General features: G+C 37.0%; 2 protein-coding genes across 3 annotated transcripts in view; one reads left to right on the top strand and one right to left on the bottom strand.

Moving 5' to 3' along the window:
• LOC120414427 (phosphatidylinositol transfer protein alpha isoform) overlaps positions 1-21,797 on the top strand; it is a 58,453-nt gene extending 36,656 nt beyond the window's left edge. The window contains exons 3-8 of one of the 2 annotated variants that reach the window (XM_039575608.2): positions 3,661-3,772; positions 3,856-4,007; positions 8,813-8,890; positions 19,992-20,101; positions 20,162-20,341; positions 20,405-21,797. In XM_039575608.2, coding sequence (XP_039431542.1) covers positions 3,661-3,772; positions 3,856-4,007; positions 8,813-8,890; positions 19,992-20,101; positions 20,162-20,341; positions 20,405-20,543 — 771 coding nt within the window. In that variant the 3' untranslated portion in view covers positions 20,544-21,797. Of the gene's footprint in view, positions 1-3,660; positions 3,773-3,855; positions 4,008-8,199; positions 8,281-8,812; positions 8,891-19,991; positions 20,102-20,161; positions 20,342-20,404 lie in introns of both variants that reach the window. The other variant, XM_039575607.2, reaches the window with a different exon arrangement.
• Positions 1-25,518, bottom strand: part of LOC120414391 (5'-nucleotidase domain-containing protein 1) — a 313,824-nt gene that overhangs the window by 43,863 nt on the left and 244,443 nt on the right. The window lies entirely within an intron of this gene.

Raw genomic sequence — 25,518 nt, 5'->3', positions numbered from 1 at the left:
AGCCGTCAGATTTTAAATACCTTTCTAAAAACGTATGAGACCATGTTTCTTATAAAAAAACACTCTTTTTAAATCTTCCAAAACTTATTCAAAATGGTTTTTAGCATAACTATTGAAGTACTTAACTGAACTGGCTGAACTTTGAATAGAAACTTATGGGAACTCTAGACGAACCGAACGAGCCCAAAACGGCCAGAATCTGTTCAGCAAGTCCGAAGATAATCGAATGACAAGTTGTTGTCACCATACCTACACACATCATTTGCTCAGAGTTTATAGGTATAGGTTAAGATAGGTTTAGGAGTTCAACTTAAGAAGTTCATTTTTCGAGTGATTTTATATCTTTTTCTCAGCAAAGTGAGGAAGGCAAAAAGTTAAACTCTGAAAAAATATACCATTTTTTTAAATTACCTATTTAGAACTAAACGTTGAATTCTCAATGTGTATTTTTAGATTTTCGAACTTTTTTTTATACGTTTTAGGGGACCAAAAAGAAATGTTGCCGCCGAGTTATATTTTTTTTAAGAAACAGTTTTTTTTAATATGAAAATTAAGCAAAGCATCCATAAGATCAGCCCATGGCTTAATGGATATGGCTCCTGCATCGCAATTGGACGGTCCAGGATTAAATTCCCTACAGGTCTTCTTGAAATGTATCGACTTTGCAAAGATTTGCAATCGAAAAGCATTCTATTTTTTTTTGGAAACATACTCCGTTTTCGAGTTATAGTGCCTTTAAAGCTGTAAATGGTATCATTTCCGGTCAGACGTTTGTCAGCCATCTTTGTTTCAAGAAAACATTAAAATTTTGATGACAAAATGAAAAAAAATAAGTTTGCAGAAGCTTAAAAGTAAATCATCAAATTTATTTCTCAATTTGAAGAGTTTTTTTTTCGCAAAGCTAAGGAAATTTCCAACAAATTCTGTTTCAGTATTTCAACTGTGGAGGACTCAATAGTTACCTATCCAATTCATATCACTTCTCGGATGTAAGATCTACATCAGAGAAACGGTATGAATTGGATAACTATGGCGCCCTCCCCAGGTAAAAATCTGAAACAGTTGCTTTTCTCCATACATTTTGAAGATTTTTTCCAAACAAACTTCAAGCGATTAGACGCAGGCCTGCCCAACGTACGGCCTGTGAAGCCGATTCATCCGACGCGCAGTTGTTTTTCAAAATAGTTTTATGACCGGCCCTTAAGGCTGTTCATATAAATAAATTGAGTGTCTAAATAAAAAAATCAGATCATCATTTTACAACCATAACAAAAATTTAATTAGAAGCATTTTGTTTCCTTGCGTTTAACAATATCTCAGCAACTAAGGGTCGTATCAACAAAGTTCAAAAGTGTAAAATATAGAGAATTTTCTCAGCTTTTCAAAAATATTTGTGCATTAATTAAAAAAAATGAAAAACTGCGACTATTTTCAAAAAAGTCACCTAAAAATGGATTTAACTTGGAAACGGTGCACTTTATCAAAATTTTCACTTAAGTACTTTTTGATTGCAAATTTGATTTTACATCGAAAAAATAAAGTTGAAAAACTTATGCGACCAATTTTTCGATTTTTTGAAAAAATCAGTATTGATTCAAAAATGCATAATTCGCTCAAAAATTTTTTGCACAACCTAGAAATTTCTGAAAAGCTGGGATTTGATGTTCTCTAAAACATATCAAAAAATAAAAAAAATAAAAATAGTGTTTTTTTGCAAATCAAGTTTTAGTGACAAAAAGTTGAATAAAAAATCACCAAATTTTTTTTACCGTGTATCATTTTTTCCAGTGTAGTCCATATCCATACCTACAACTTTGCCCAAGACACCAAATCGACCAAAAAATTCCTTCAAAAGATACAGATTTTTGAATTTTCATACATCATTTTTGTATGGCCAGCTGCCAAATTTGTATGGAAAATTATATGGACAAACTAATGATGCAAAATGGCTTCTTTGGGCATACCGAAGGCACCAAAAGATTCAGTCGGATTAAAAAATACAAAAATTAAAATTTAAGAAAAAAGACCGATTTTGTAGAGAATTGCTCTGTTTGAAGAATAACGAATTGGAAACTATTAAACATAACATTGCAAATTGTGTGTTTTTTTTTGTAATGAAAATTTGAATCCAAATTTCGTTTCAATAAATTTTATCATTCCTCGTTGATTTATTTTAATTGTTGTGTTGAGGAAATTAAGTTTAAAAAAAAGCATGCTACGACCAATGAAATTTGAACTTTTTCAACAAAATGATAGATATTAGGATTAGAGGGTGACGAGCGGGAATTCCCGGGAAATCGACCATTTTTGGACCTCTCGATTCCCGGGAAATTCGGTCAAGACTCCCGGGAAATTTTTAACTTATAAATATCGAAGCAAACTTAGATAAACTAATAAGAAAAACATTTGAAAAATTAAAAAATGTTATGAACATTAAGTGTTTAATGTTCGATGTTCAATTTCGAATAAGCCAATGCTTCTCTAATCTTCTTATTCAGAAAGATTAAATTTCAACTTGTCAAAAATTCCAAACACTAGAATTGAGAAAAATTTGGACCCCAAAATTGACCTTTAAAAATATTTTCCAGTTACACCCTAGACATGAAATCAAATGTTTTATTTTCAAATATTTTTTATTATTTCTAAGAGGGAAAAGATTTTTCAAGTTTAGTTCAATTCCATAATCTTCTCTTGAGCATAGCAATCCTCATAATCTAGTTTTTTTTGTGAACATATGAATTTTCCTGATAACTCTATGAAATTTTACAGTTGACCTAAAAATTACCAAAAAAAAAAACAGTTCAATTTGTTGTTTCGAGTCGATGTTTATCATATTGCAAAATTCCCGATACTGGGAAATTATATATTAGTTATATTAGTTAAATTCAACTCTCGATTCCCGGGAAATTGAAAATCTTGAGAATCGTTACCCTCTAATCAGGATATTTAATTGGAATCGACAAAAACAAAAACTTTTTATTTTTAAACACATCAAAATTAAAACAAATTTAATCAATTGAATTTTTCTTTTTTTCTTTATAAAAATCAAGATATATTAATCATATTTCCAACACTAGTTTATTCATTTGTTTATTTTAATAGAACCTTATGAAAATCATTCAAAACGTTATTCACTTTTTCCAGTGCGGGGGCTAGAAGTTAGAGATTAGGTCGTTAGCTCAGTCCAGAGGTAGGAGTCGTCTCCCTAGGATCTGTCTCGGTAGTGTCGCTGGTAGGCAGTTGGACTAACAATCCAAAGGTCATCAGTTCGAATCCCTGGGTAGATGGAGGCTTAGGTGTAAAAATAGGTTTGTAATTGCTTCAACAACCAAACCTTCGGACACCAAGTTTCAAGTGGGAATCTTGCAATCGAGAACGCCAAGGCAATGCGGTAGAGCGAATAATTTGATTTTCCTTGAGGTCAATCTTTGATTTCAGGTTGTAGCCCCGATACAGGGTATTTGTCGGTTTTAGAGAGTAAGAGCAACCGAGAATTAGGCCCAAAATTGTGACATTCATCCAATGTGATGAAAAGCGATGACACAAAATAACCTCACAAGATATTTAAGAAAAACTTTTTTTTTTAGTGTGAATCATCGTTTATAACTTAATTTGTTCTATTAGTAAATTTCTCCCACCTTTTTTATTATCCATTTCCAGTATCAAGTTGGCCAGCTCTACTCGGTAGCGGAGGTGTCGAAAAACGAAACCGGCGGCGGCGAGGGCATAGAGGTGTTAAAAAATGAACCCTTCACCAACTACCCACTTTTGGGTAAGTTTATCTCCGTACCGTTATCAACGCCCCCGTTTCAATGGTTTCCATTTACGTCTTTCTTTCTGTTTTTCCTCCCCCAGGAGGCAAATACTCATCCGGTCAGTACACCTACAAAATCTACCACCTGGCGTCAAAGGTACCGGCGTTCATCCGACTGCTCGCACCGAAGGGCTCGCTCGAAGTGCACGAAGAGGCCTGGAACGCGTACCCCTACTGCCGGACAGTCATAACCGTATGTATAAGAGGGGGGGTTGGTGCGGGTCAAAGGGATTGATAAGTGCAAAACTTTTCGTAATAATCCACCTCCAAAAAAACGAAACGAGTTCAAAATCTGGCAGGGCCGAAATCGTACAGAGTAAGGGGTGATGATGGCATTATAGATATGGTGGGGAAAAAGTGTAATTTAAAATGGTTGAAAGTCGAGCGGAGTCGAGTGCAAATGATCTGGAAGTAATGTCCTGTCGGTTATGTGTCGGTTAACCTTGCTCGGTTGCGTCGACTGACGTCGACGATGAGCGATCCGAATCGTAGGCGTTTTTATCCGTGAGCGGGATAAGCTTGGCAAAGGATTACGTGTGAGCTTTTTTTTGTATAAATGATAGATATGTGTGTATAAGAAGGGAACAAAAAGTCGTCTAATGGATGTCAAGGATGGCACAATTTGTTTTTCATGTCAGATTTTTGTTTAAAAAGTGGTTTAAATCACGGTCAGGTTGAGCACTGGCTCAAGAAAAAAAAAAGTTCGCCCTCAAATGTCGGTGACTTGGGCTATGAGCTAAAACAAAGTCTGATGTGCGTGTCAAATAATGGCAATTTTTGTCTGATTTAAATCAGGTTGTAGAGGAGGTGGGGGTAAGACGGCCATGCGCTTGTTTTAACAACGTGAGAAAAACAAAAGCTTAAAGGAAAAGCTTTTAAAATTGGGACTCCTAAATTTTTCAAAGAATATTTTGGATTTGGACTTGTTTTTTGTGTCTTTGCCTTATTTATAATGGTTTTTTTTCATGGCCCTACTTTGGCGGTGTTGACTAACATTTCCTTTATTTGAAGTAAAAATAATTATGCAATAACTTTTCTTGTGTCTATGGCTCTTAGCATTTTTACTATTTAAAGCATTATGGTCAAGTTTGCACCCCCCCTTCAAAATTTGTCCGAAAAATCAGCGGGCAATTTTTTTTTTCAAAAAACATCAATATTTTAATGAAAATAAAAGTTAAGACAATCTAAAATGCATTTTACTGCATTGATTATCATATTTAGCATGTTTGGGATGGATTAAAAATATTTTGAATTATTGTGAAATTCCAATGCACAGCACCGCAAAAACTTTTTTTTTGCAAAAGATAAAATTTTCGTCAATATTTAGATACTTTGGAAAATAATTTCGTTCAAATGTTATAACCAACACGTAAATTCAATTTTAAAACTTTTTTTTATTTTTAAAACATTTTTTTAATTTTTTTGAACCAAATATTTAAAAATGCTCTAGAAAAAATACGTAATGAAGAAGCTCAACTTATTATCAAGATTTAATTCTTAAAATATTAATTTCTGAAGCAACTGGAAATAGACCATACTTGATGGAAATAAACGATTAAAATTCCGGTAAACTTTTTAAATAATAATTAGATAAAGAATACATAATATTTGAAAAAATTAGATTGATTACGATTTTGTTTACCATGATCATATAAGATGAAAACTGAATTGGTATCATTAAATATTTCAAATAGGTTTTTGCAAGAAGAATAACTTCAATTCATTCATCCTGGGCTAAGCAATCAGCACATATACATGACGAAATCCAGTCTGCAACCCGCTAAGATCTCCATGCGAATGCGAAGAATTACTTCAATTCGTTCAATTCCTTGTGTTCAAGAAATTACAATTTGAAGTAAAAGAATTAACGAGCTCTGGTGCGACAATGGTTGTTAGAAGGTTAAATATAAAGAAAGTTGACAGTGGAATGATGTAATATCGTGTAATTTAAATCACGTTTTTGTGCTATGAAAAAAATATTCAACCGAAATCGATCATAAACCTGAAAACCATGTGGCAAAAACCATTAAAAAATCATTGATTGATTGATTCATTGATCATTGTATTGTTTGAGGGGAGTAAAACAAACACGAAGAAGTTAGATTTTTAAGGCAAAACTAAAAAACTTAACCAATTTGTTCAAGAACTGAAACTAGTATTACTTGTGATTTATGTGTTATGAAAAACTTAATTTCGGCTTGATTTTTTTCAACTTAATGTGTCAAGTCAAATCATACTCTCTCAAACTGGTCAAAAAGGCAAGTTTTAACGAAAAAAAATATTATTGTGGAGTATTGATTCATTTTACTTACTGTCCAAACACTTTGATGAAAAAATACTTCTCAAAAAAAAGAACACTTTTTGATTTATTGCACGGTTTAAGGGGTTACATACATGTAAATCGGCAAAAATTTCAGAGGTTGGTTTGAGCACATGCTTAAACTTGTTTTAAATCTGTTATCAGGGCATTAAAATTTACATTTTCATCTATTAATCAAATAAATTTGAACACATTTGGTTGTATATTTGCCGAGATATAGTTATTTGAAGTTAGCAGTTTCAAAAAACGGGTGCCACGATATCTCAACACTGCTTTGTCCAAATCGGATCAAAATTTTGGTGAAGACTCATTAAACCTGTCCCGTGCATGACGAAGGCCGATTTTGAAAAAGTTTATTTTAAAAAAAGATAAAAATATTTTTGTGTTTTTCATATAAAAATTCGTCAGTTTTTGATTTTTGTATTAAAAAAAAACAAAATTTCAAAATCGGGCTTCGTCATGCACACGGAATATGTCTTGAGAGTCTTCACCCCAAATTTCAGCCAATTTGGTCTATCCCATCTCCAGATATCGTGGCACCTGTAAATCAACTCGGTATTCAGAGTAAAACGCTCACAAAGTTTGACAGTCCGCTTTGCGCATGGCAAAAGTTTAAACTTAAATCGTCTTCTACTCACTTAAATCATGACATATCTTCATGAAACTTTCAGGAGTGATTGGAATTCATCTTTTTAAAGGATTTAATAAATATTCGGAATTATGAAATATTGAGATTTTCTACATGTATGTAACCCCTCAAGCTTATAAAATTAGAAAAAATTAAACATTTTCTTTTAGTTTTTGAATTTTTACATGCAATGAAGTTATTAGTTGATCTTTACACTTATTTTAACCATTAAAGTCGCTGTTTATACAATTTTGATGCTTTTTATTAATCTGAACCTATCTCAGTACGATTTTCAATAAATTTTAAATTTCCTGGGAATTCCTGGGATTTCATGAGAAATTTGTTGAAAATTTCCCGTTCCCTGAAAATTGGACGCTCTAGCTCAGAATTGACAAAAGTTTGAAGTATTTTTGGACGAAAATTTTAATTTCTAAAGTTTAAATTAATGATTCAAAAATAAAATAAAAACTTAGATTTCTTTTTTCTTTTTATGAAATTAGGGTGTTTGAATTATAATCCCATACGAATTTTCAGCTTGAGAGTTGAGGTGTTAGCACCCTGAATTCCAATCGTGCAAAAAATATTGGAAATTACCTAAATTGATCACAATTTATGTTTGGACCAATTATTACAGTTATAAGAAGTTCTTATATGTTTGGTAGGTAAAAAATTCGGCTCTAATTGAATCCATTTTGAAGAACCACAGATTTTTCATTTGATTGTTGAATAGTTTAGGTTTTCAGCAGTTGTATCAAAAAGTAATTTTTTCGATACTTGTTTGTTGTTTAAAGTACTTTTTTGGAAAGAATGTTTAATTTGTTTTTTGATATTAGTTCTTGCATGTGTTAATGTAGAAGGCATGGAATTCAAATTAAACTGTGAAAAATACATGACCAGAAATAATAAAAGTCAATCAAATTAGAGAACTCAACACAAGATACCGGCTGATATTCAATTGAATTATGATACTTGTCGACGTGCCATCTGAGTGGCAATGCTAAGGTTTAAAAGGTTTAAATTATTCAATGAGCAAGCATTCACAAGCACAATTTCCATCTTTGAAGTCATCTTGACTGCAGAACTGAATGAATTCAAGTACCTACTTTAGCCTCCACTCTACCCCGCTTACTCTGTACGATTTCGCCAAATTTCCCTTCCTTAAATTCACTAATGAGTTTTACGTCGAGACCGGAAAATAGAAAAAAGTCTTACCCCAAAGTAAACGCCATCACAGCTGACTTGTTTTGGCTGCGATTTTAAACGAAGAAGTTCGTTTCTCCTGTAATCCAGTGAGCTCTCAATAGTAGGGGGGGATGAAGAAAGAATCAATAAGCCAAAAATAATAAGCCGGTCCAGGGAGTCAAATATCTGCAAATCCGAGAAAAAAAAACTTATTAAAAAGACTTCTTTATATGCGTATGTACACAAAAAACACAGAACCCCAAATGGATGAAGGAGAAGTTTATCGTGATGGTGGAGACGCTGCACGTGGACGTGGGGGAGGACGACCTCGAAAATGTAAGTGATTTCCAGCCAAGAAAAATCTAATCGTTTGTTTCCGTTTTGCCTCTTTCTCTCTCTCTCTCGTTTCATGCCGAAATGTTGCAAACCATTGTTTTCTCAAAACGAAACCTAACCAAACCAAAAAATCCCTTCGTTGTATCCTGTGTTTTGTACTTTAACGACCTTACAACAATAACAAAAAAAAAATATATTAAAAACACACAAACAAACACTAAACACACTCTTAAAATATAACTCGTGTGCGTAATGGTGATGGTGCTGCTGCTGCCCCTGCCGATGGCTGCTGGTTCAACTACTAATGCGAAAATTAATCCACATTTGGGGGGCAATCCTTCATGTCGGAATGTGTCCCAAATATGCTGTGTGTGTTCTCATAAATCTCATTAATCATGCAAACAAAATGATATCAAAAATCCTGGTGACGCACAACGGAATTCCGACCTTCCAAACCCTGCTTCCTCTTCTTCTTCGGTGTTTGTGTGCGTACTAACCAAAACCAACAACCATCAAACAAACCTCACCCAAGAATCCCGGCTACATGAAGGAAAACTTCATCATTTGTATCGAATCACTGCACGTCGCCGATGTGGGTGATCAGAACAATGTGAGTGCTGAAGTGGCTTAACTAAACTTCCGTTTTTTGTCTTCTTCTACCCTCTTCATCTACTGTAGCATGTAGCAGCATAGCATAGGCTTAGCTTCACTAAACCAACTAACCAACTGTCTTCACTAATCTCACCTGACGTAGAGCTTTGTTAGTTTAAGGACTAGTTTTACCATATGCACAATTTCTTCTAGTAAAATTATGACCAAATTGGTTGCGAAACTCTTGGAAAATCTGTACAAAACAGAATCATGTGAGAGGGAACGCATTTGCTTCAACTAGGCATCACACAATTTGATTAATTTTTAAATATGGCTGTGGAGAAGGGTGAACGTCGTCAATTCAATTTCTTACCACACTTGATTTCTCATGACTAGCATCATGTTTACTTGTATTTTTTTTTTTTTTTTTGAATTAAATATACTTTATTGAATCTTTCTTATAATAATTACATTTGGTTTACATAATAAGTGGTCAGCTGTGGCTCTTCAGCTTTAGTTTGCTTTTCGTGATTTAAACACTGTTCTTTTTCTTAACTTTAAAAGTATATGATTTATCATTTTTGTAACACTAGGTACAATGAGGAAAAAAAAATTTAAGAAAACATAACCTAACCTAAAACTAACTTTATCTTACCATAAACTAAACCAATCCTTGAATCAAAGGGTATTCAGATATAGCACATTTTTCCCTGAATTTCAAACATTTTTCTTGAATCTTCTGATCCAACATTTTTACTTCTGCTAATTCATGAACCTCACTTGATCTTGTCCAGCCAGGAACATTCAAAACCATTTTGAGTACCTTGTTTTGGACACGCTGGAGCTTCAATTTATGAGTTCTAGCGCAACACTCCCAAACAGGTACTGCATACTCAATAACGGGGTAAATTATTTGTTTGTAAACTGCTAGCTTATTTTTCAAAGATAGCTTTGATTTTCTGTTAATTAAAGGATACAAACACCTGATGAGAATGCTGCACTTGTTCAATATTTTATCTACATGCTGCCGAAACAATAGTTTTGAGTCAAGTATGAGACCTAAATAGACAACTTCCTTTGACCAGGGTATCGAAACATTATTCATTTTTATCAAAACATCATCCTTTGGGGCAAATCTGGCCGATTTGGAAAGTGGAAAAATGATGGTTTGAGTTTTGGCTGCATTAATGCGAATTTTCCAGTCGCCAAAGTATTCGGAAAGAACGTCAAGACCCTTCTGAAGGCGGCCAACTAAATATCTGGTTATTTTACCCTTATAAATAACGGCAGTGTCATCAGCAAAAAGTGACAACACACCATTACCAGGAAGAGTAGGCAAATCAGATGTAAAAATATTGTACAGAAGTGGGCCAAGAATACTTCCTTGGGGAACCCCAGCATCAATGTTGAATAATCCAGAAGCAATCCCATTCAGAAAAACCCTGAACGATCTCTCCGAAAGATAGTGCTGGATAATTTTGATAAGATACATTGGAAAACCGTATAAATACAGTTTATGTATCAAACCATCATGCCAAACATTGTCAAAAGCCTTCTCAACATCCAACAAAGCCATAGCAGTTGATTTAGACTCAAGCTTGTTCTGCTTGATGATTTTGGTTACTCTCGTAAGCTGATGAGCAGTATTATGCCCCTTTCGGAAGCCAAACTGCTCATTCAAAATTATATTATTATCGTTGGTAAAATCTAAAAGCCTTGAATAGATGACCTTCTCAAAGAGTTTGGACAGACTACTCAAAAGACTAATGGGACGATAACTTGTTGGCGATGTTGGATCTTTTAGAGGCTTCAAAATTGGTATGACTTTGCCCAGTTTCCAATTGGTGGGGAAGTAACCAAGTTGCAAACATTTATTGAAAATATTGGCTAGATGTTGAAAGAACTGATCACTCTGTTTTTTCAACACTAGATTAAAAATGTTATCAAAGCCTGGAGCTTTCATATTTTTCATTTGTTTTACTGCAACTTTGACCTCCTCACCAGAAACATGGGAATCTGCAGGAAATTCAAAGGTAGAGTCATTGATTGTTGAAATACTATTGGCAACTGATGTTTCTTTACGGCTGGTCATGGAAGCGCCAAGATTATGAGAACTAACAAAATGAAGCCCAAGTGCATTTGCCTTTTCCTCGGATGTAATCAAAGGAGAATCCTCAACAATAAGAGGAGGAATAGGCTTTGGTTTGTTTTTAAGAACTTTTGAAAGTTTCCAAAATGGTTTTGAATAATTCCCAAGCTGGCTTACATGTTTTGAAAATTCTTGATTTCTGATATTGTCAAGTCGGTCTTGTATGATTTTGTTCAAATTGTTCACTGAAATCTTTTTGTCATAGTCCCCAGTCCGTTGATATTGTCTCCTATAAACATTCCTAAGTCTAATCAAGTGTTTAGTATCTACGTCAATATCAGTTACCTTAAAATTAACAGGAACCTCCCGAACGTTGGCAGCCTCTGCTTGGTTGATAGCCTGCTGGATCACCTCCAGCGAACGATCAATATCGGCAGAAGTTTCCGGGTGTTGATCATAGTCGATGTTGCTGTCGACCACTTGCTGAAACTGCTGCCAGTCAACGTTGTGGTAATCTTTCCGGGTTGGTTGCCGCTGCGGAGTAACGGAAGCTCCAACCTCCACAACCACCGGATAGTGATCAGAACTCAACTCTTCAAACACCTCAGGATGAGCCACGTTCTCAGCCATATTGGTAATGAAGAAGTCGATGATTGAGTGATTCCCAGACCGAGCCACCCTCGTTGGACGATCCGGACTCACAACGTTGTAGTATCCGTTTTGCAGATCGTTGTGCAGAATCACTCCGTTCCGATTCCTCCTGCTGTTGCCCCAAACTTCATGCTTCGCGTTGAGGTCACCAGCAATGATGTACTTTGCGCTCCGCCGTGTCAGCTTCTGGATATCGCCCTTCAGTTTTGCTGCTGAACCATCTCTGGAATTCACCTGACGTGGGCAGTATGCAGCAATGAAGAGTACTGGGCCAACCGAAGTGGGAATTTCCACTCCAACGGCCTCGATGATGTCCAGCTTAAAGTGTGGCAGCCGGCGTGGCTTGAGATCACGATGAACAGCGACAAGCACACCTCCTCCTCCAGAGGTGGTCCTATCGAGCTGCGTCGCGATCTTGTAGTTTTGCAGATAAACTTTTTCACCGGGCTTCAGATGAGTTTCCGTGATGGCAGCTACGTCGATCTCCTTCTCGCGAAGAAAATCCACCAGCTCTAAGTTCTTCCTCCTAATGGAGCAAGCGTTCCAATTCAGCAGCTTGAGGGACCTACGATCCATACTGGATGACGAACGAGGTCAGCACTTCAATCTGCTGGGTCTTGGTTTTGCATCCACGCAGTGCAGCGGACATCTGTTTGAAAATATTGAGGAGTTCGGTTGAGGTGTAAAGATCGTTACCATTTTCCTCAACTGCTGGTTCTTGGGTTGGTCTTGGCTCCTGGCTGAAGCCCGGTGGTGGCGGTCTCGGCTCCTGGCTGGAACCCGGCCGTGGATGATTCATCTCAGCTCTCTTCCTGGGATCCAACGGCAACGGTGCCAAGTTCGGGACCTGGCGTCGCGGTTGAAGAGGTGGAAAATTTTGCTCCACCAGGGCTGGAGGAGTTCTACGACGCTGAGGCTGATTCTTCGTCGATGCTTGCTGCCGAATTTTCACGAACTCAGCTCTCTTGGGGCACTTTCGGTCGGTTGACGAATGCTCACCGTTGCAGTTGAGGCACTTCACCAGCGAATCTTGGATGCACTGGGATGTGATGTGCGCATCGGTACCACATTTGGCGCAACGACGCTTCAGGTGGCAGTTCTTACCTCCGTGCCCGAAACCCAGGCAGTTGAAGCATTGTGTGACGTCACGATGCACTGGTCGGTATCGCTCCCATGACACGATAATGTTGAAAACCGCTCGAATTGCCTTCAGCTCAGGAAGCGTCGTCGATCCCTTAGCCAAATGCAGCAGGTAGAGCTGGTCACGGTACTTGATGTCTTTGTTGCGTCGGCTCATTTTGTGCACGGCCAACACATCCAGTTTCAAAACTTTTAGCTCGGCAGCTAATTCCTCCACTGGCATGTCGTACAGACCTCTGACGACGATTTTGTACGGCTTATCCATGGCGACATCATGGGTAAAGTACTCCGCCTCGTTTTCGGTCAAGTAATCCTTGACCAGTTGATAGTGCTGCCTGGATTGCACCAGCACCTTAAATCCGTCCTGACACAGACGAATGTTGCCTTGGACTTTCCCAGACTTGATGAGTTCAACCAGCCCCGCTCGAAAGTCGATCGTTGCTGCTGATTGCCGCACATAAAAAGGAGGCAGTTTCTCCTTTCGCTGTTTCACTTCATTCTCCTTTGCTTCCGCTACCTGGTCCTCGTCAGGCAGTCCAGCAAACTTGTTGTTCTTCAATAGCTGCTCCTCGTGCGACGAAGAGTTCTCCTCCTCCTCATCCATCGGTACAGTACCGTCGCTCTTTTTCGTCTTTTTGCTGTTCGATGTCACTTCCAAAAGCACCTTCCTTTTGGAAATTCCCGGTTTTTGGCCATCAGTTGAGGCCTCAACCTTCCTTTTGGAAATCCCCACTTTTTTGCCTGCTTGAGCCGCAGGTAGGGCAATATTGCCGGCGTTTTGCGCCGGGACGCGACGAGTCATGTTGATTCAGACAACCTTCACCAACGAATGCTCGGATAACAATGATGTTTACTTGTAAATTATATTGAACACTTAAAAGTTGTACAAAAATAGTGTTGTCCAAATCCGGGTACCCCCCGGTGAATATCGAGTCTCTTTGAAAGTTTTGAAGTAAGAATTTTAATCAACAGTTAGTATTTAAAGATAACTAACATTTAAAACATTCCAAAATACCAAGCTTAGACATTTTGTTCGTACCCTCAACTGGGGCGAATCGCGACTGCAGTCTGAATAGGGACAGCAGTATCTAGAGCACTTAAAAGCTTGAAATTTTGAAAATGTTGCACCATGGTTGATGTTTTGTGTCTGTATTTTTTAGAAAATAAATCTAGAATATAAAAATTTAATTTAAGTACACTTTGACATAGAAATTGTATGGCCAAAACTTCATCAAAAATGCAAAATTCACATTGTTGGAATTCGAGCGAGAAGAAGGAAAGCATTTCTCGCTCGCGAACGAGGGAGAGAACTTGTAGTACTTTTCTCTTCTCGCTCGCGCTCGCATTTTCGTTCGCGTTCTCGCTCTCGCCGCGAGCGCTCGCGAGCGCCTCGTGCTAGCCGTTCGTCCCAAGCTAGCAATTTATTTATCAGGCTTATAAATCATCATTTCAGTTAAGTACAATTTACTAAAGTTTAGATCAATTCTGGAGTTTTTTTTGAAAAGGTCCAATAAACCAAATTTCCAGTTTTTGCTTTTTGGGTGTTTTTAGAACCGCCTTGAGTCAGGGGTATTGAAAAACACCCAAAAAGCAAAAACTGAAAATTTGGTTTATTGGTCCTTTTCAAAAAAAAAACTCCAGATATAGGCAACGAGGTTAACTGAGCTGAATCAATAAGACGAGTGCTGAAAAAAATCATGTTTTGCATCATTTTTTGCAATTCCGAAAAACGCTTTTTGAATGGAATTTTATTTTTATCACAAATAAATATTGAAAAATGTAGCTTTTCGATACTTTTGTTGAAAATTTCAACTTTTTAGCACCTATTTCAGTGCTGAAAAGTTCCCTATTTTTCAGCACTGGTATTGAAAGGTATTAATTTTCCACTCTGTTATTTTTGGTAGGGAAAAGAAGGCCGCTTCGTTTCTCCAAATGTGGACAGTTTCACAGTGAAATTGAAAAAAAAAGGTTTCATACAAATCATAAAAAGGATAATAAAGCTTGAGTTTTGTTGGATCATTATTTTGTAAAAAATATGCACTCCTTGAGAGGACCAAAGTATGTTTACATCTGTAAGAAAAAGGTGTTCCAAGTTTGTGGATCTCAAGGGCCAATGTTTTTCTTTTAATAGGGTACGTTATCCATTAGTGGACCCCTTTCCTATAGAGGACCCTCTGAAGGGTTTTTAATGGAAAATTCAATAAAATCACAACTTCAAGAGTGTTGTTGTCTACAAATCTTTTTATTTGGCATGTTCAGCATCATTTAGAACAATGTTGACTGACATTGAATTGTCCTTTTCACCAAAATAAGTGTTTTGAGTTCGACATCTGAAATCAGCCATGGCCACTAGCATTTTCACAACAAAATTGCATTTATATTTTATGATTGAATTAACCATCCAATCATTTTTTGACTGATTATTTAACTTCAGCAAGTCGAAGTAATGTAAGTTTAAGGATATTTACTCAAATAAAGCGAAGAAATGCAATTTTCTAGCAAAAATTATGGGGGTCCAATATAGGGCAACGAAAATCCAAACTTTTCCAAAAGTGGACCCCTGTTAATTAAACCTTCAAAAATGATGAAAACTGTGTATTCAAGCAAAAGTTTCTCTAAAACATACAATAAATGCTTGTTGTAATCAACCTAAACGCATATTTTTTCAATTATGAGTATACATATAGCTGTTTTCATGTTAAAAGTACCAATAATGCTGAAGCCGTTAGAATTTATAATTAATCAAAGCTATAGTTAATTGTACTTACCTGAAGCACCATAATTGCAGTTTGAAATGACATTTTATAATAATAAATCAATAACAAAACATTTTTTTCCAATAAACATGCGTGGTTTTATCAGCAACTGTAAACAATTCTATTGTTTAGTTTTGGTCAACCATTTATGTAATTAATATGGAAAAATTGGCATGAAGATTACTTTTTTTAAATTATTTTTAATGTTTTATGTGGGTCTCGTGGCGCAGGGGTAGCGGCTTCGGCTGCCGATCCCGATGATGCTATGAGACGCGGGTTCGATTCCCGCCTTATCCACTGAGCTTCTATCGGATGGTGAAGTAAAACGTCGGTCCCGGTTTCTCCTGTCTCGTCAGAGGCGCTGGAGCAGAAATCCCACGTTAGAGGAAGGCCATGCCCCGGGGGGCGTAGTGCTAATAGTTTCGTTTTTTATGTTTACAGTGATTTTTGAGACGTTTTCTCTGATCTTTTTCGGAAATAAATGTGTTTAAATGTCTGTTTGGTTTTTTGTTGTTTAAAGCCAAATTTGTGACAAAAAATATTTGTTTATGATGAAAAGTGAGCAAAATCCATCTTTTATTCATTATATCTATCATTAGACCTACACCATGCATCAAAACATCAAATATCGGTTAAATTTGGTATAAAAATAACAGTTTGCCTATAGTGGACCCGGGTTCACAATCGGATTATGGACCCGGGTCCACTATAGGAAAAGGGGGTCCACAACAGGCAAAAAAAAACTTTTTTTTCAATTGGCTATTTTTCTGCTCAAAAACAAATAAATGATGAAACAAATAGTCAAAATTGTTCAAAAGACTTAAGTTTTCATTGTTTTGTACAAAGGGTTATGAAAAAGTGCTTAAAATATTGAAAATTTATGAAAAATGTGCTTCGGCTCTACTAGGGGGTCCACTAATGGTTAAAATACCCTACTTAAGAAAAACGGTAAAATTAATTAAATAACTTAGTTGATCGATACATACTTCGATAGATCACAGCAAAAGCTGTCATAGTTGATGCAATTCTCTGCGTTATTTTTTGACATTTTTCATCTGCTTGAAACTTTGTGGGTACTTTTCCTGTTACCAAAAATAAAGACATTTTTTGCAACGCCGTCTTAAAACTACTTATTTTTTGTGACATCCTCGAACGACGAAACGGCCTTCTTTTCTCTACCCAAAATAACAGAATGAAAAATTAATACCTTTCAATACCAGTGCTGAAAAGTTCTACTTTTTAGCACTAGTATTGAAAAATATGAATTTTCTTAACACATGGCATGAAATTCCATTCAAAAAAGTTTTTTTCAGAATTGCAAAAAGTGCATTGGATTAAAGTACGACTCGAACGACTGAAAACATCTTCTTGTTGCAACATGTTTCATAAACTACTATATTGTCATAGGTTCGTCAATACAGTTCTCCATACAAATTTGATAGTTGTCCACAAAAAATGTAAATATCCAAAAATCCGTATCTCGTGAAGAAATTTTTTGATTTGATCTTCGGCAAAGTTGTAAGTTTTAGTGAGGAAAATGGAAGTTATTCTAAAAACTTTGAAACGGCTGTAACACAGAGCGGTGCACTTTACCAATAAAATCCAAAAAAAGCTTTTCGTTTGCATATCGATTTTACAGTTTACTAATACTTAATGCTTACTTACAACTTAACTAAAGGCACCAACACATTGAAAAAAATCTTTGCGAAATGTTTTTTTATTAAATGCTGCTTTTGTAGAGAATTGCTCAAAAGCTAAACGCAAATCATTATGTTCAATTTTCTGATTTCGTTGACTTTTTGAACGTCGGACTATCTGTGAACTATCCCAAATTTCAAAATTGACTGTATTAATAATAACAGAACTCATTTTTTGATAGAATCTTGTTATTGCGGGAAGAAAGATTTGATAGATGAAACATTTCTAAAAATATCCAGTATCGGGAAAATTCTCATTTGGACTCGGTCCTAACTCTGTCAAATTAGAAAATTCTCACTATTTAAACAAATTGTTTTGCAAATATTTTGATAGAAACTGGGTTGAAACCGCTTTTTAGAAGCTGTAATCGAACGCCAAGGTGCTGATATGCCAACATTAAGAGCCCTAAGGAATGCCGTGCCGTTTCTCTCGTTGCTGAAATGTTAAGTTAGTTTGAGAAAAAAAAATAACTCGATTTAGAAAGGGAAGGCAGATCAAAAATGAGGTCGATTCTCACTGCTTGAACACATTATTTGCAAAACTCCTATAGTTACATGCTAGCTCACTTTTTATAAAGCAATTTATTACTGGATTTCAATAAATCACAGGTTGTATGAAACAAATTGCGCCAGAACTACGTGTAATCTGGAATTTTATATAATCTCAAGAGGTACACTTGAAAAGCATTACTCTAGACCCATTTATGCGTTTACAGAATCGAAAAATACCCAAGCGTGTTTAAATGGGATTTAAAAATGTGCACCAGGACTTTGCCTTCAAATTTATCAGATTGTGGTTTTTGCACATAGAACCTATTGAAAAGGTACTTTAGAATTGTAAAATTCCTTTTAGTACCTAGGGGAAATGTACCCTTCCTCGGCATCATTCTATTATCGGCTTATCAGAACTTTGATCATGAATTACAGCGTCCATAAAATGTTTTATTTATTTTTTTCAAAATAATAAATAACTCCAAAAAAAGTGAGCAAACGTCTCTCTACACAGGGAAATAAAGGTAGTATTCATCAGGGATGACAGATTCTGTGTCATAAAAAAGTGTAATATTGCATCAAGAACTGGTGAAATTTCATCAGTTTCTGATGAATTTTCATCAGGTTCACATAGTGCGTCCATCCCGAGAATTCCCGGGACAAAAATTCCGGGATTTTTTCCAAAACCGGGAATTCCCGAATCCCGGGATTTTTTGTAAAAAAAACTTATTACAGAAATTTGTTTAAATCCACTTGAAAGATGATCACTGCTGAAAGTTTCATGAAGATATTTTATTATAAATCTGAGTAAGAGACAATTTAAGCACCAAATTTTTCCATGCGCAAAGCAAACTGTCAAACTTTGTGAACATTTTTTCTTAAGACAGGATGGACCAAATTGGCTTAAATTGGGGAGAAGACTCACAAGACCCGATGCCCGATTTTTGAATTTTGCATATTTGAAAAATGCAAGAATCAAAAGCTCTCTAGATCTGATATGAAAAACATAAAAATATTTTTATCTTATTTAAAAATAAACTTTTTTGAATATCGGCCTTCTTCAGGCACACGGAACCAGTTTAACGAGTGTTCACCAAAATTATGAGCCGATTTGGTCAAACCAGTGTTGAGATATCGTGGCACCCATTTTTTTTAACTGCCAACTTCAAATTGTTATATCTCGGCAATGGTACAACCAAAAGTTTTCAAATTTATTTTGTTGATGGATGAAAATAAATATTTTCATGTCTTGAAAATAGATTTAAAAAAGTTTAAACGTGTTCTCATACCAACCTCTGACATTTATGCTGATTTACATTTATGTAACCCCTTAAGATATTTAAAAGCTGTCGTATACGATTAGATTGAAGTGTAGATTATCACCAATTAATATAATTGAGTTGATTCTATGATTTTAAGCTTGAAAACAAAACAAATATAATGAAAATATAGATTTTATGAATGTTTAATAAAAATCCCGGGATCCCGGTAAATCCCTGGATTTCAAAAATATTTTTTTCCGTTTCCCGGGAAATTCATAACCCGGGTAAACCGGACGCCCTAGGTTCACATTTTTACACATTTTAGGATAAATTTTTCAAAAAAGAGGTAATATTCAACCAACCAAATTTTCCACCTTCCAAAATTCATTTTTTTTTCTGTGTACAGTGGACACTGTACATCAACTTAAAATGTTTTTTGCATAGCGGTAGCCTGCAAAAGTGACGAGAATTGGTCGAAAAGCTTAATGTGACAAAAATGGGCATATTTCTCCTATGAACGAACTTGAATGGTGCACAATGGGAATTGCTTGGATGAACAAAATCCCCTTTACTCCACAGTCCATTGAATTGCTTTACATTTGAACTCAAATTATTATACATGTTTATAACATTGTCTTCGATTCATGTAAATGTTCCATCTATTTTTCTGTAAATAAACACCTTTACTTCTCTCACCTCTCTTCACCATCTCACATAAAAAGCTTTGCTTAGGCACAGTTTCACGTGATTTTACAGAAAATTTCATTCACTTCATCATACACACACACACAAGGCACAGTAAGAACAAGACACAGTACAAATAAAAAGTGTTTTAGTTTTAGTCCTGTAGTAACATTTCGATCACTCTTCTCTGTAAATAGTCCATCTTTCCATCTTTAGTTGAAATTATTGTTCCATTTTGCACGTGTGCGCCAACAAGCCGTTTGGATTCCATATTTGTCTAATTGTCAAACTATTTTTTTTTTCACTCTGTGCCTTTCTTCCAAATCTCGTGTGAACCCGCAACAATCAGGCCCACGAGCTGCCCGCGGAAAAGCTGAAGCAGCGCGAGGTCGTGTACATTGACATTGCCAACGATCCGGTGACCGCCGCAGACTACAAGGAGTCCGAGGATCCTACCAAGTGAGTTGTGCACTAGCTTGCTTGAAAAAGGCTTTGTTTTAAACATTTCGTTTCTTGTAGATTCAAATCGACGAAAACCGGCCGAGGACCGCTGGTCGGTCCGGACTGGAAGAAGAAGGTCCAGCCGGTGATGACCTGCTACAAGCTGGTCACCTGCGAGTTCAAGTGGTTCGGGCTGCAGTCGAGAATAGAGAGCTTCATCCAGAAGTCGGAGCGAAGGCTGTTCACCATTTTCCACCGGTGGGTTCTATCTTTCAAGCTAGACATGGTCAATTTAATACCTTTTTGCTTGGGGGGTTTTAGACAAGTATTCTGCTGGCTGGACAGTTGGCACGGCCTCACCATGCAGGACATCCGCGAGCTGGAGGACAAAACCAAAGAGGAGCTGGACAAGCAGCGTCACGTTGGCGAGGTGCGCGGAATGCGCGCCGAGACGGACTAAATCCCACAAACACACACAGCCCAGGTTAAGAGCGGAGGAGACAATTACGACGACGACTAGGACGACGAAAGGCAGCGGTATCGACGGAGGAGGAGGAAGGAAGCGTGTGGCGGGTTTCCGGAATCGTTCTTTTGTTTCTCCCTCGCTCTCGCGGTATTGGCACTAAAATGGCATGGGTTTTGGGGATGAAACGAGGAGAAGCATTACAGTTATTAAATAAAGAAAAAAAAATGGGAGAAACAAACTAAAAGCTACAATATACATAGAAATAGACACACAACCACAAACACACCTAAATAGACACGGACAGACACACACACACATACACTTACACGAAATTGCAACAAAGCTAGATGGCATCGTTTAGTGGAGCAAGGTTTGAGGTGAACAAGATGCAGATGCAATGAGGTTATATTTAAGACAAAAACTGCACGTAGAATGTAGCGGAGATGGATGCAAAAAAAAACAAAAAAGGAAAACTTTAAACGTTAAACAATCTGCTGAGTTAAGCAAAGCCCACACACACACACAGACACAAAAACACACACACAGCGAATCGACTAAAATAGGGTATAACAATCTATGCAGAACAATGGGGGAAATGTCCAGTTTTATTTCTTATTTATGGAGAAGAGAGACACACTATTTTAAGTTAAAGCAAAAGTATGAACACACACACACCCATAAACATTGTAGTCCGAGCGCGAGAAAGTAGTCAAATTCGTTTTAAACAATATGATGCTAATATAAATTGTCTGAGGGCGCGCGCGCGATACCGCGGCACAGCTAAAAGTCATGATTTTAGAAAGCTTCAATATTCCGTTTAGAGAAGAAAAACAAACCAGCAGCAGCAGCAAACAACCATCCTACCTAAGTTACGAGACGCCGTATGTTTTCTAGATTGTTTTTGTTTGTTTTAACCGAAACACTTGAAATATTTAAAAACAAAGTGCGTGTGATGATTAAACTACTAAACTAGAATGAGAATGCGATCGCGAACCGTAGCGGCGACGAGTATATCTTTAGCGAGAAAGTAGGTGGGTGGAGGCGTGATGAGGCAAACAATTCTTTCCATTACATACAAAATACAAACAACAACAAAAAATACACATACACATTTGTCCCGGTAAGCCGACAGCAACAACAAAACAAAACAGCAACAGAAGAAAACAAACAACAAATATTATGCATTAGGTTCTGTTCCAATGTCCTTGGTAAATGTTATGAAATTAAAATTTGGAAATCAAGGAAAAATACGCCACCGTCTTGTGTTTTTCTTCTTTCTTTTACATCCCACACATCCATCCATCGCTTCTTCCCTTCTGTTTGGTCATCCCACAGACACGCCCACAACAACAGCGCGAAATATCACATTTACCGAATGAGTGCCTTGTTCACCTGATGATATTTCTCACTGGATTCTGAGAGGAACTCAGATCAATAATCAAGACACTCATTAGGCAAATGTCAAAAATCTATGTACTTGTAAAAAGGTCAGGTCACTTGCGACATATTTTTTTCGGGGTACTTCATTTTAAATATTACTATACAATATTTCAAAAAAAATCAAACCATCCACATTAACGACCCCCGGGTCTTTTGTGGTCTCTATTGCAAGTTTCTGCTCGAACCTAGGAGTCCGAAGGCTTGAATGGGGAGAGCACCCAAACCTCTTTTTACTCCATGGAACCTTCCACCCCAGTGTTTGAACTGACGACCTTTGGATTGCGATTCCAACCGCCGCCAGCGATTCCACCGGAGCAGGCTTGGTTTGGTGTGTTGTTTGTACTTATGGCATGGAGACAACTCCTACACCTGGAATGACTTAACGGCCTAACAACCAAGGCCGGGACCGACATTTTACTTCCTCATCCGATGGAAGGTTGTAGCAGATGGGAATCGAACCCAGAATCATCCGCTTACAAAGCGGACAGCGTAACCATTCGGCCACGCACTACCACTGTTTTTGCCACAATATTTATAATTCTGAATAAAATTAGTTTTCTCTATTACCTGAAATCTTGATATTGACATATTTCGGATAGTGTTTGGTCAAATGCGGCATCCGAGTTTTGAAAGAGCTAGTCAATCAACTTTCGTCGTCTACCTACTCGATTTTTGACCGAATCTGAGCGCGGCAGTGAACGCACCCGAAGTTGAAACGAACGAATGCCGAGCACTCAAGCAGTCGAAGAAACATGTTCTATCTTTCGTTTTACTATCTTGTTTGTGTGATGCTGCGTGGTGACAGCAATCACTTGGATGCAGTCATGGGTCCACGCAGAAAAATTAGGCATACTTGAATCAACAAAACCTTTTGTTGATTTAAAAATGAAGATTTTTGTTTAATCAACGCTAAACGTCAAAGCAACTTTTTCAAAACAACAAAAGATTTTTGTGGAAATGAGAAAATCAAGGTTTGTTTCAACAAAAAAATTGTTGAATCAAACCTCCTTCAGGCTGATTCTACAAAATATTTTTCTGCGTGTCCAAGTGATAGGCAAGAAAACCGTGACGTAGCAAATGAATTCTAAGAACTCAGTATTCATTTTGTGAGTGCCATTTGAGTGGTTTGACAGGTGTCAAATCGGGACCTAGCATTTTTTTTTTAATTTGAATAGAGGAGAAAATCGTGACGTCAGAAATGAACTCAAATCACTCAAAGTTCATTTTGTGAGTGACTTTAACATTTTGGCCTAGTTTGACAGCTACCTCGTTCCCAGGTTTTCTGTGGGTGAGAAAAGGAGTCGAATACTTTATGAAAATTATACCTGTCAAAATTCCTAGCCACAAAATTTTGTCGCGAGTTGCTTTTCTCCTCTATTATGGCCTATCTACAATCACTTAGCTTAGAAAATTTCACTTAGCTTAGGAATTTGAATCAATGGAAATGAATCTGAGTTTCTACAATGGAAAAGTAATCAAATTAGAAACTGACGTTTGGTTTGGAAAATTTCAAAATCTACGGTAAGTTGACGTTTCCATATCAAAGGTAAACAAACAACTGCATAGCAACGTATATCAGCCCAGCAAGTTTTCTAAGTTGATTGTGGATGATGAACGTAAGTTGCAGACTTTCCTAAGTAACTACTTTACTTAGATGTTCTAAGCTAAGTGATTGTAGATAGGCCATTACTATCATGTAAACTAATGTCAAAAACATAAACAATGACTTTTAAAACCCGCCGTTTGACATGCATGATTTTTCAAACCCGCCAAACAAATCGCAGCAAACTGGTGGTTGCTCAGGAAAAATTTCCTTGTCAAAAGTTTTCTGTTTTCTTTTGCAACGGTGTAATTTTTGGGTGGCACAAATTGTTCTAAATTTACTGATTGTCTAGAATGTACCTACCAGTTCATTTTTTATTGAAACAGGCTTAGTTTTTTTGCTGATATGAAACGCATAAACGAAGGAGATTCCTAAATATGTATTTTGTGTTGAATCTATATCCTCGCTCATTCTTTTGCACTCCGTATCATAAGAAAAACATAACAGCACTTATGGTCAGAATTCAATTGATTACTTGAATGTTTCTTTTAGGATTTTGGCTGGCTGTAAAGCTAGAATCATAGATTATTAATCAAGTAGATGTCCCACTTGGAAGTTGCTCCATATACCCAGGTGGCGACACCCCTTTAGCGCTCTGCGCGCCCCCACAGTCAAATTACAGGTACTAAATTGCTAAACAAAATCGTAGTACTCTGGAAACTTTCCCGTTGGGTTTCGCTTTGACATTTTTAAGTGTAACCATGTCACCAATTTATTTACTCTTGCTTAGTTTTTCAGCCTCGGGCAAGAAGTTGAAATTTACTGTTTCCCTAGAGGTTTCCCTCAAGTTTTTCCCGTGAAGTGCCAATCGTTAAACCGACGTCGGTAAATATTCGCCAAAAAAGAGATTCGTAAAGCCAGTGCTAATTTCTTTTTCGTGTGTGTTTTGCTAGGAACCTCGCTAGGAGCGGCCACCCGGTTGGTCATCCGAAACTCCAAAGTGACCTGAAAGTACAAGGAACCGAGCTGTAGGAGGATAACAGGAACAAGCAGCACAATGATTACATCTCTGACAAGACTAAAAGTTCGGGGCCATCCTCCAAGATATTGAATAAAGACTAGCATGATTTTTAGTATCAACATTTTATTTTAAATTATAAACATGGAATCATATTGTATAACTACATTATTTTCCTCTTGCCAACGATCGCGTTATCCAGCTTCTTTTTAGCTGGTCCTTGTATCAGTTTGTGTTAATTAGATTCATGAGGCACCAGGCCATGGTAAGGCTTTGCTGGAGGGAAGCCGTGGCCACCACCCAGGTCGTTGCCGCTGGCTTCTGCTCGTTCATGTTAATTTGCCAAGGGGAAAGATCTGCTTGCAATCACACCCGGTTAACGTTTCCGGTTTAAATTGAAGGACGAAGTACAAATCGCGTGGCCTGTTGAAAAAAAATATTTTTGTGATGGCATTTTTGATAAAATTTGTTATCACCTCACCTGCATTTGTGGACAAAACTCCACCGCAAAAGGCTATCTACGTTTGGTTGAATTGGACCAGAGGCGGCTTGACAATTTTGTTCATTTTACGGGGTTGGATTCCGGCGGATTGCGATCTTTCGATTAGTCGGGATCTGGTTGGGTATAGTCGTACCTCGAGGGTAGCTACATAGGCAGAATTCGTTTGCTGAGTCGGAGTGGTTGGCAGGTCGTATCAGGGGACTTAGAGGGGACTGGAGCTGAGAAAAAATAACTTTTCCAATACTCATTTTTGATGAACTTCATTCTACTTACCTGTTGACTCGTCTCCACGCCTTTAATGGGCACCACCGAAGGAATCGGTTCCGTTCATGAGATTTATGGTAGCCTGAGAAGCTCGAAACCGGGAGATTTTATAAGGAGATGAAAATAAGCGATCTGGAGTTTCGCTTTTGTTGACAGAAAACAAACAGTTTGAAAAACATCAGTTGCTACGATGCAACCGAAC

This window comes from Culex pipiens, chromosome 3 (assembly GCF_016801865.2).
Source record: "Culex pipiens pallens isolate TS chromosome 3, TS_CPP_V2, whole genome shotgun sequence".
NCBI classification, from domain to species: domain Eukaryota; kingdom Metazoa; phylum Arthropoda; class Insecta; order Diptera; family Culicidae; genus Culex; species Culex pipiens.
This window is presented reverse-complemented; position numbering and strand designations above follow the sequence as displayed.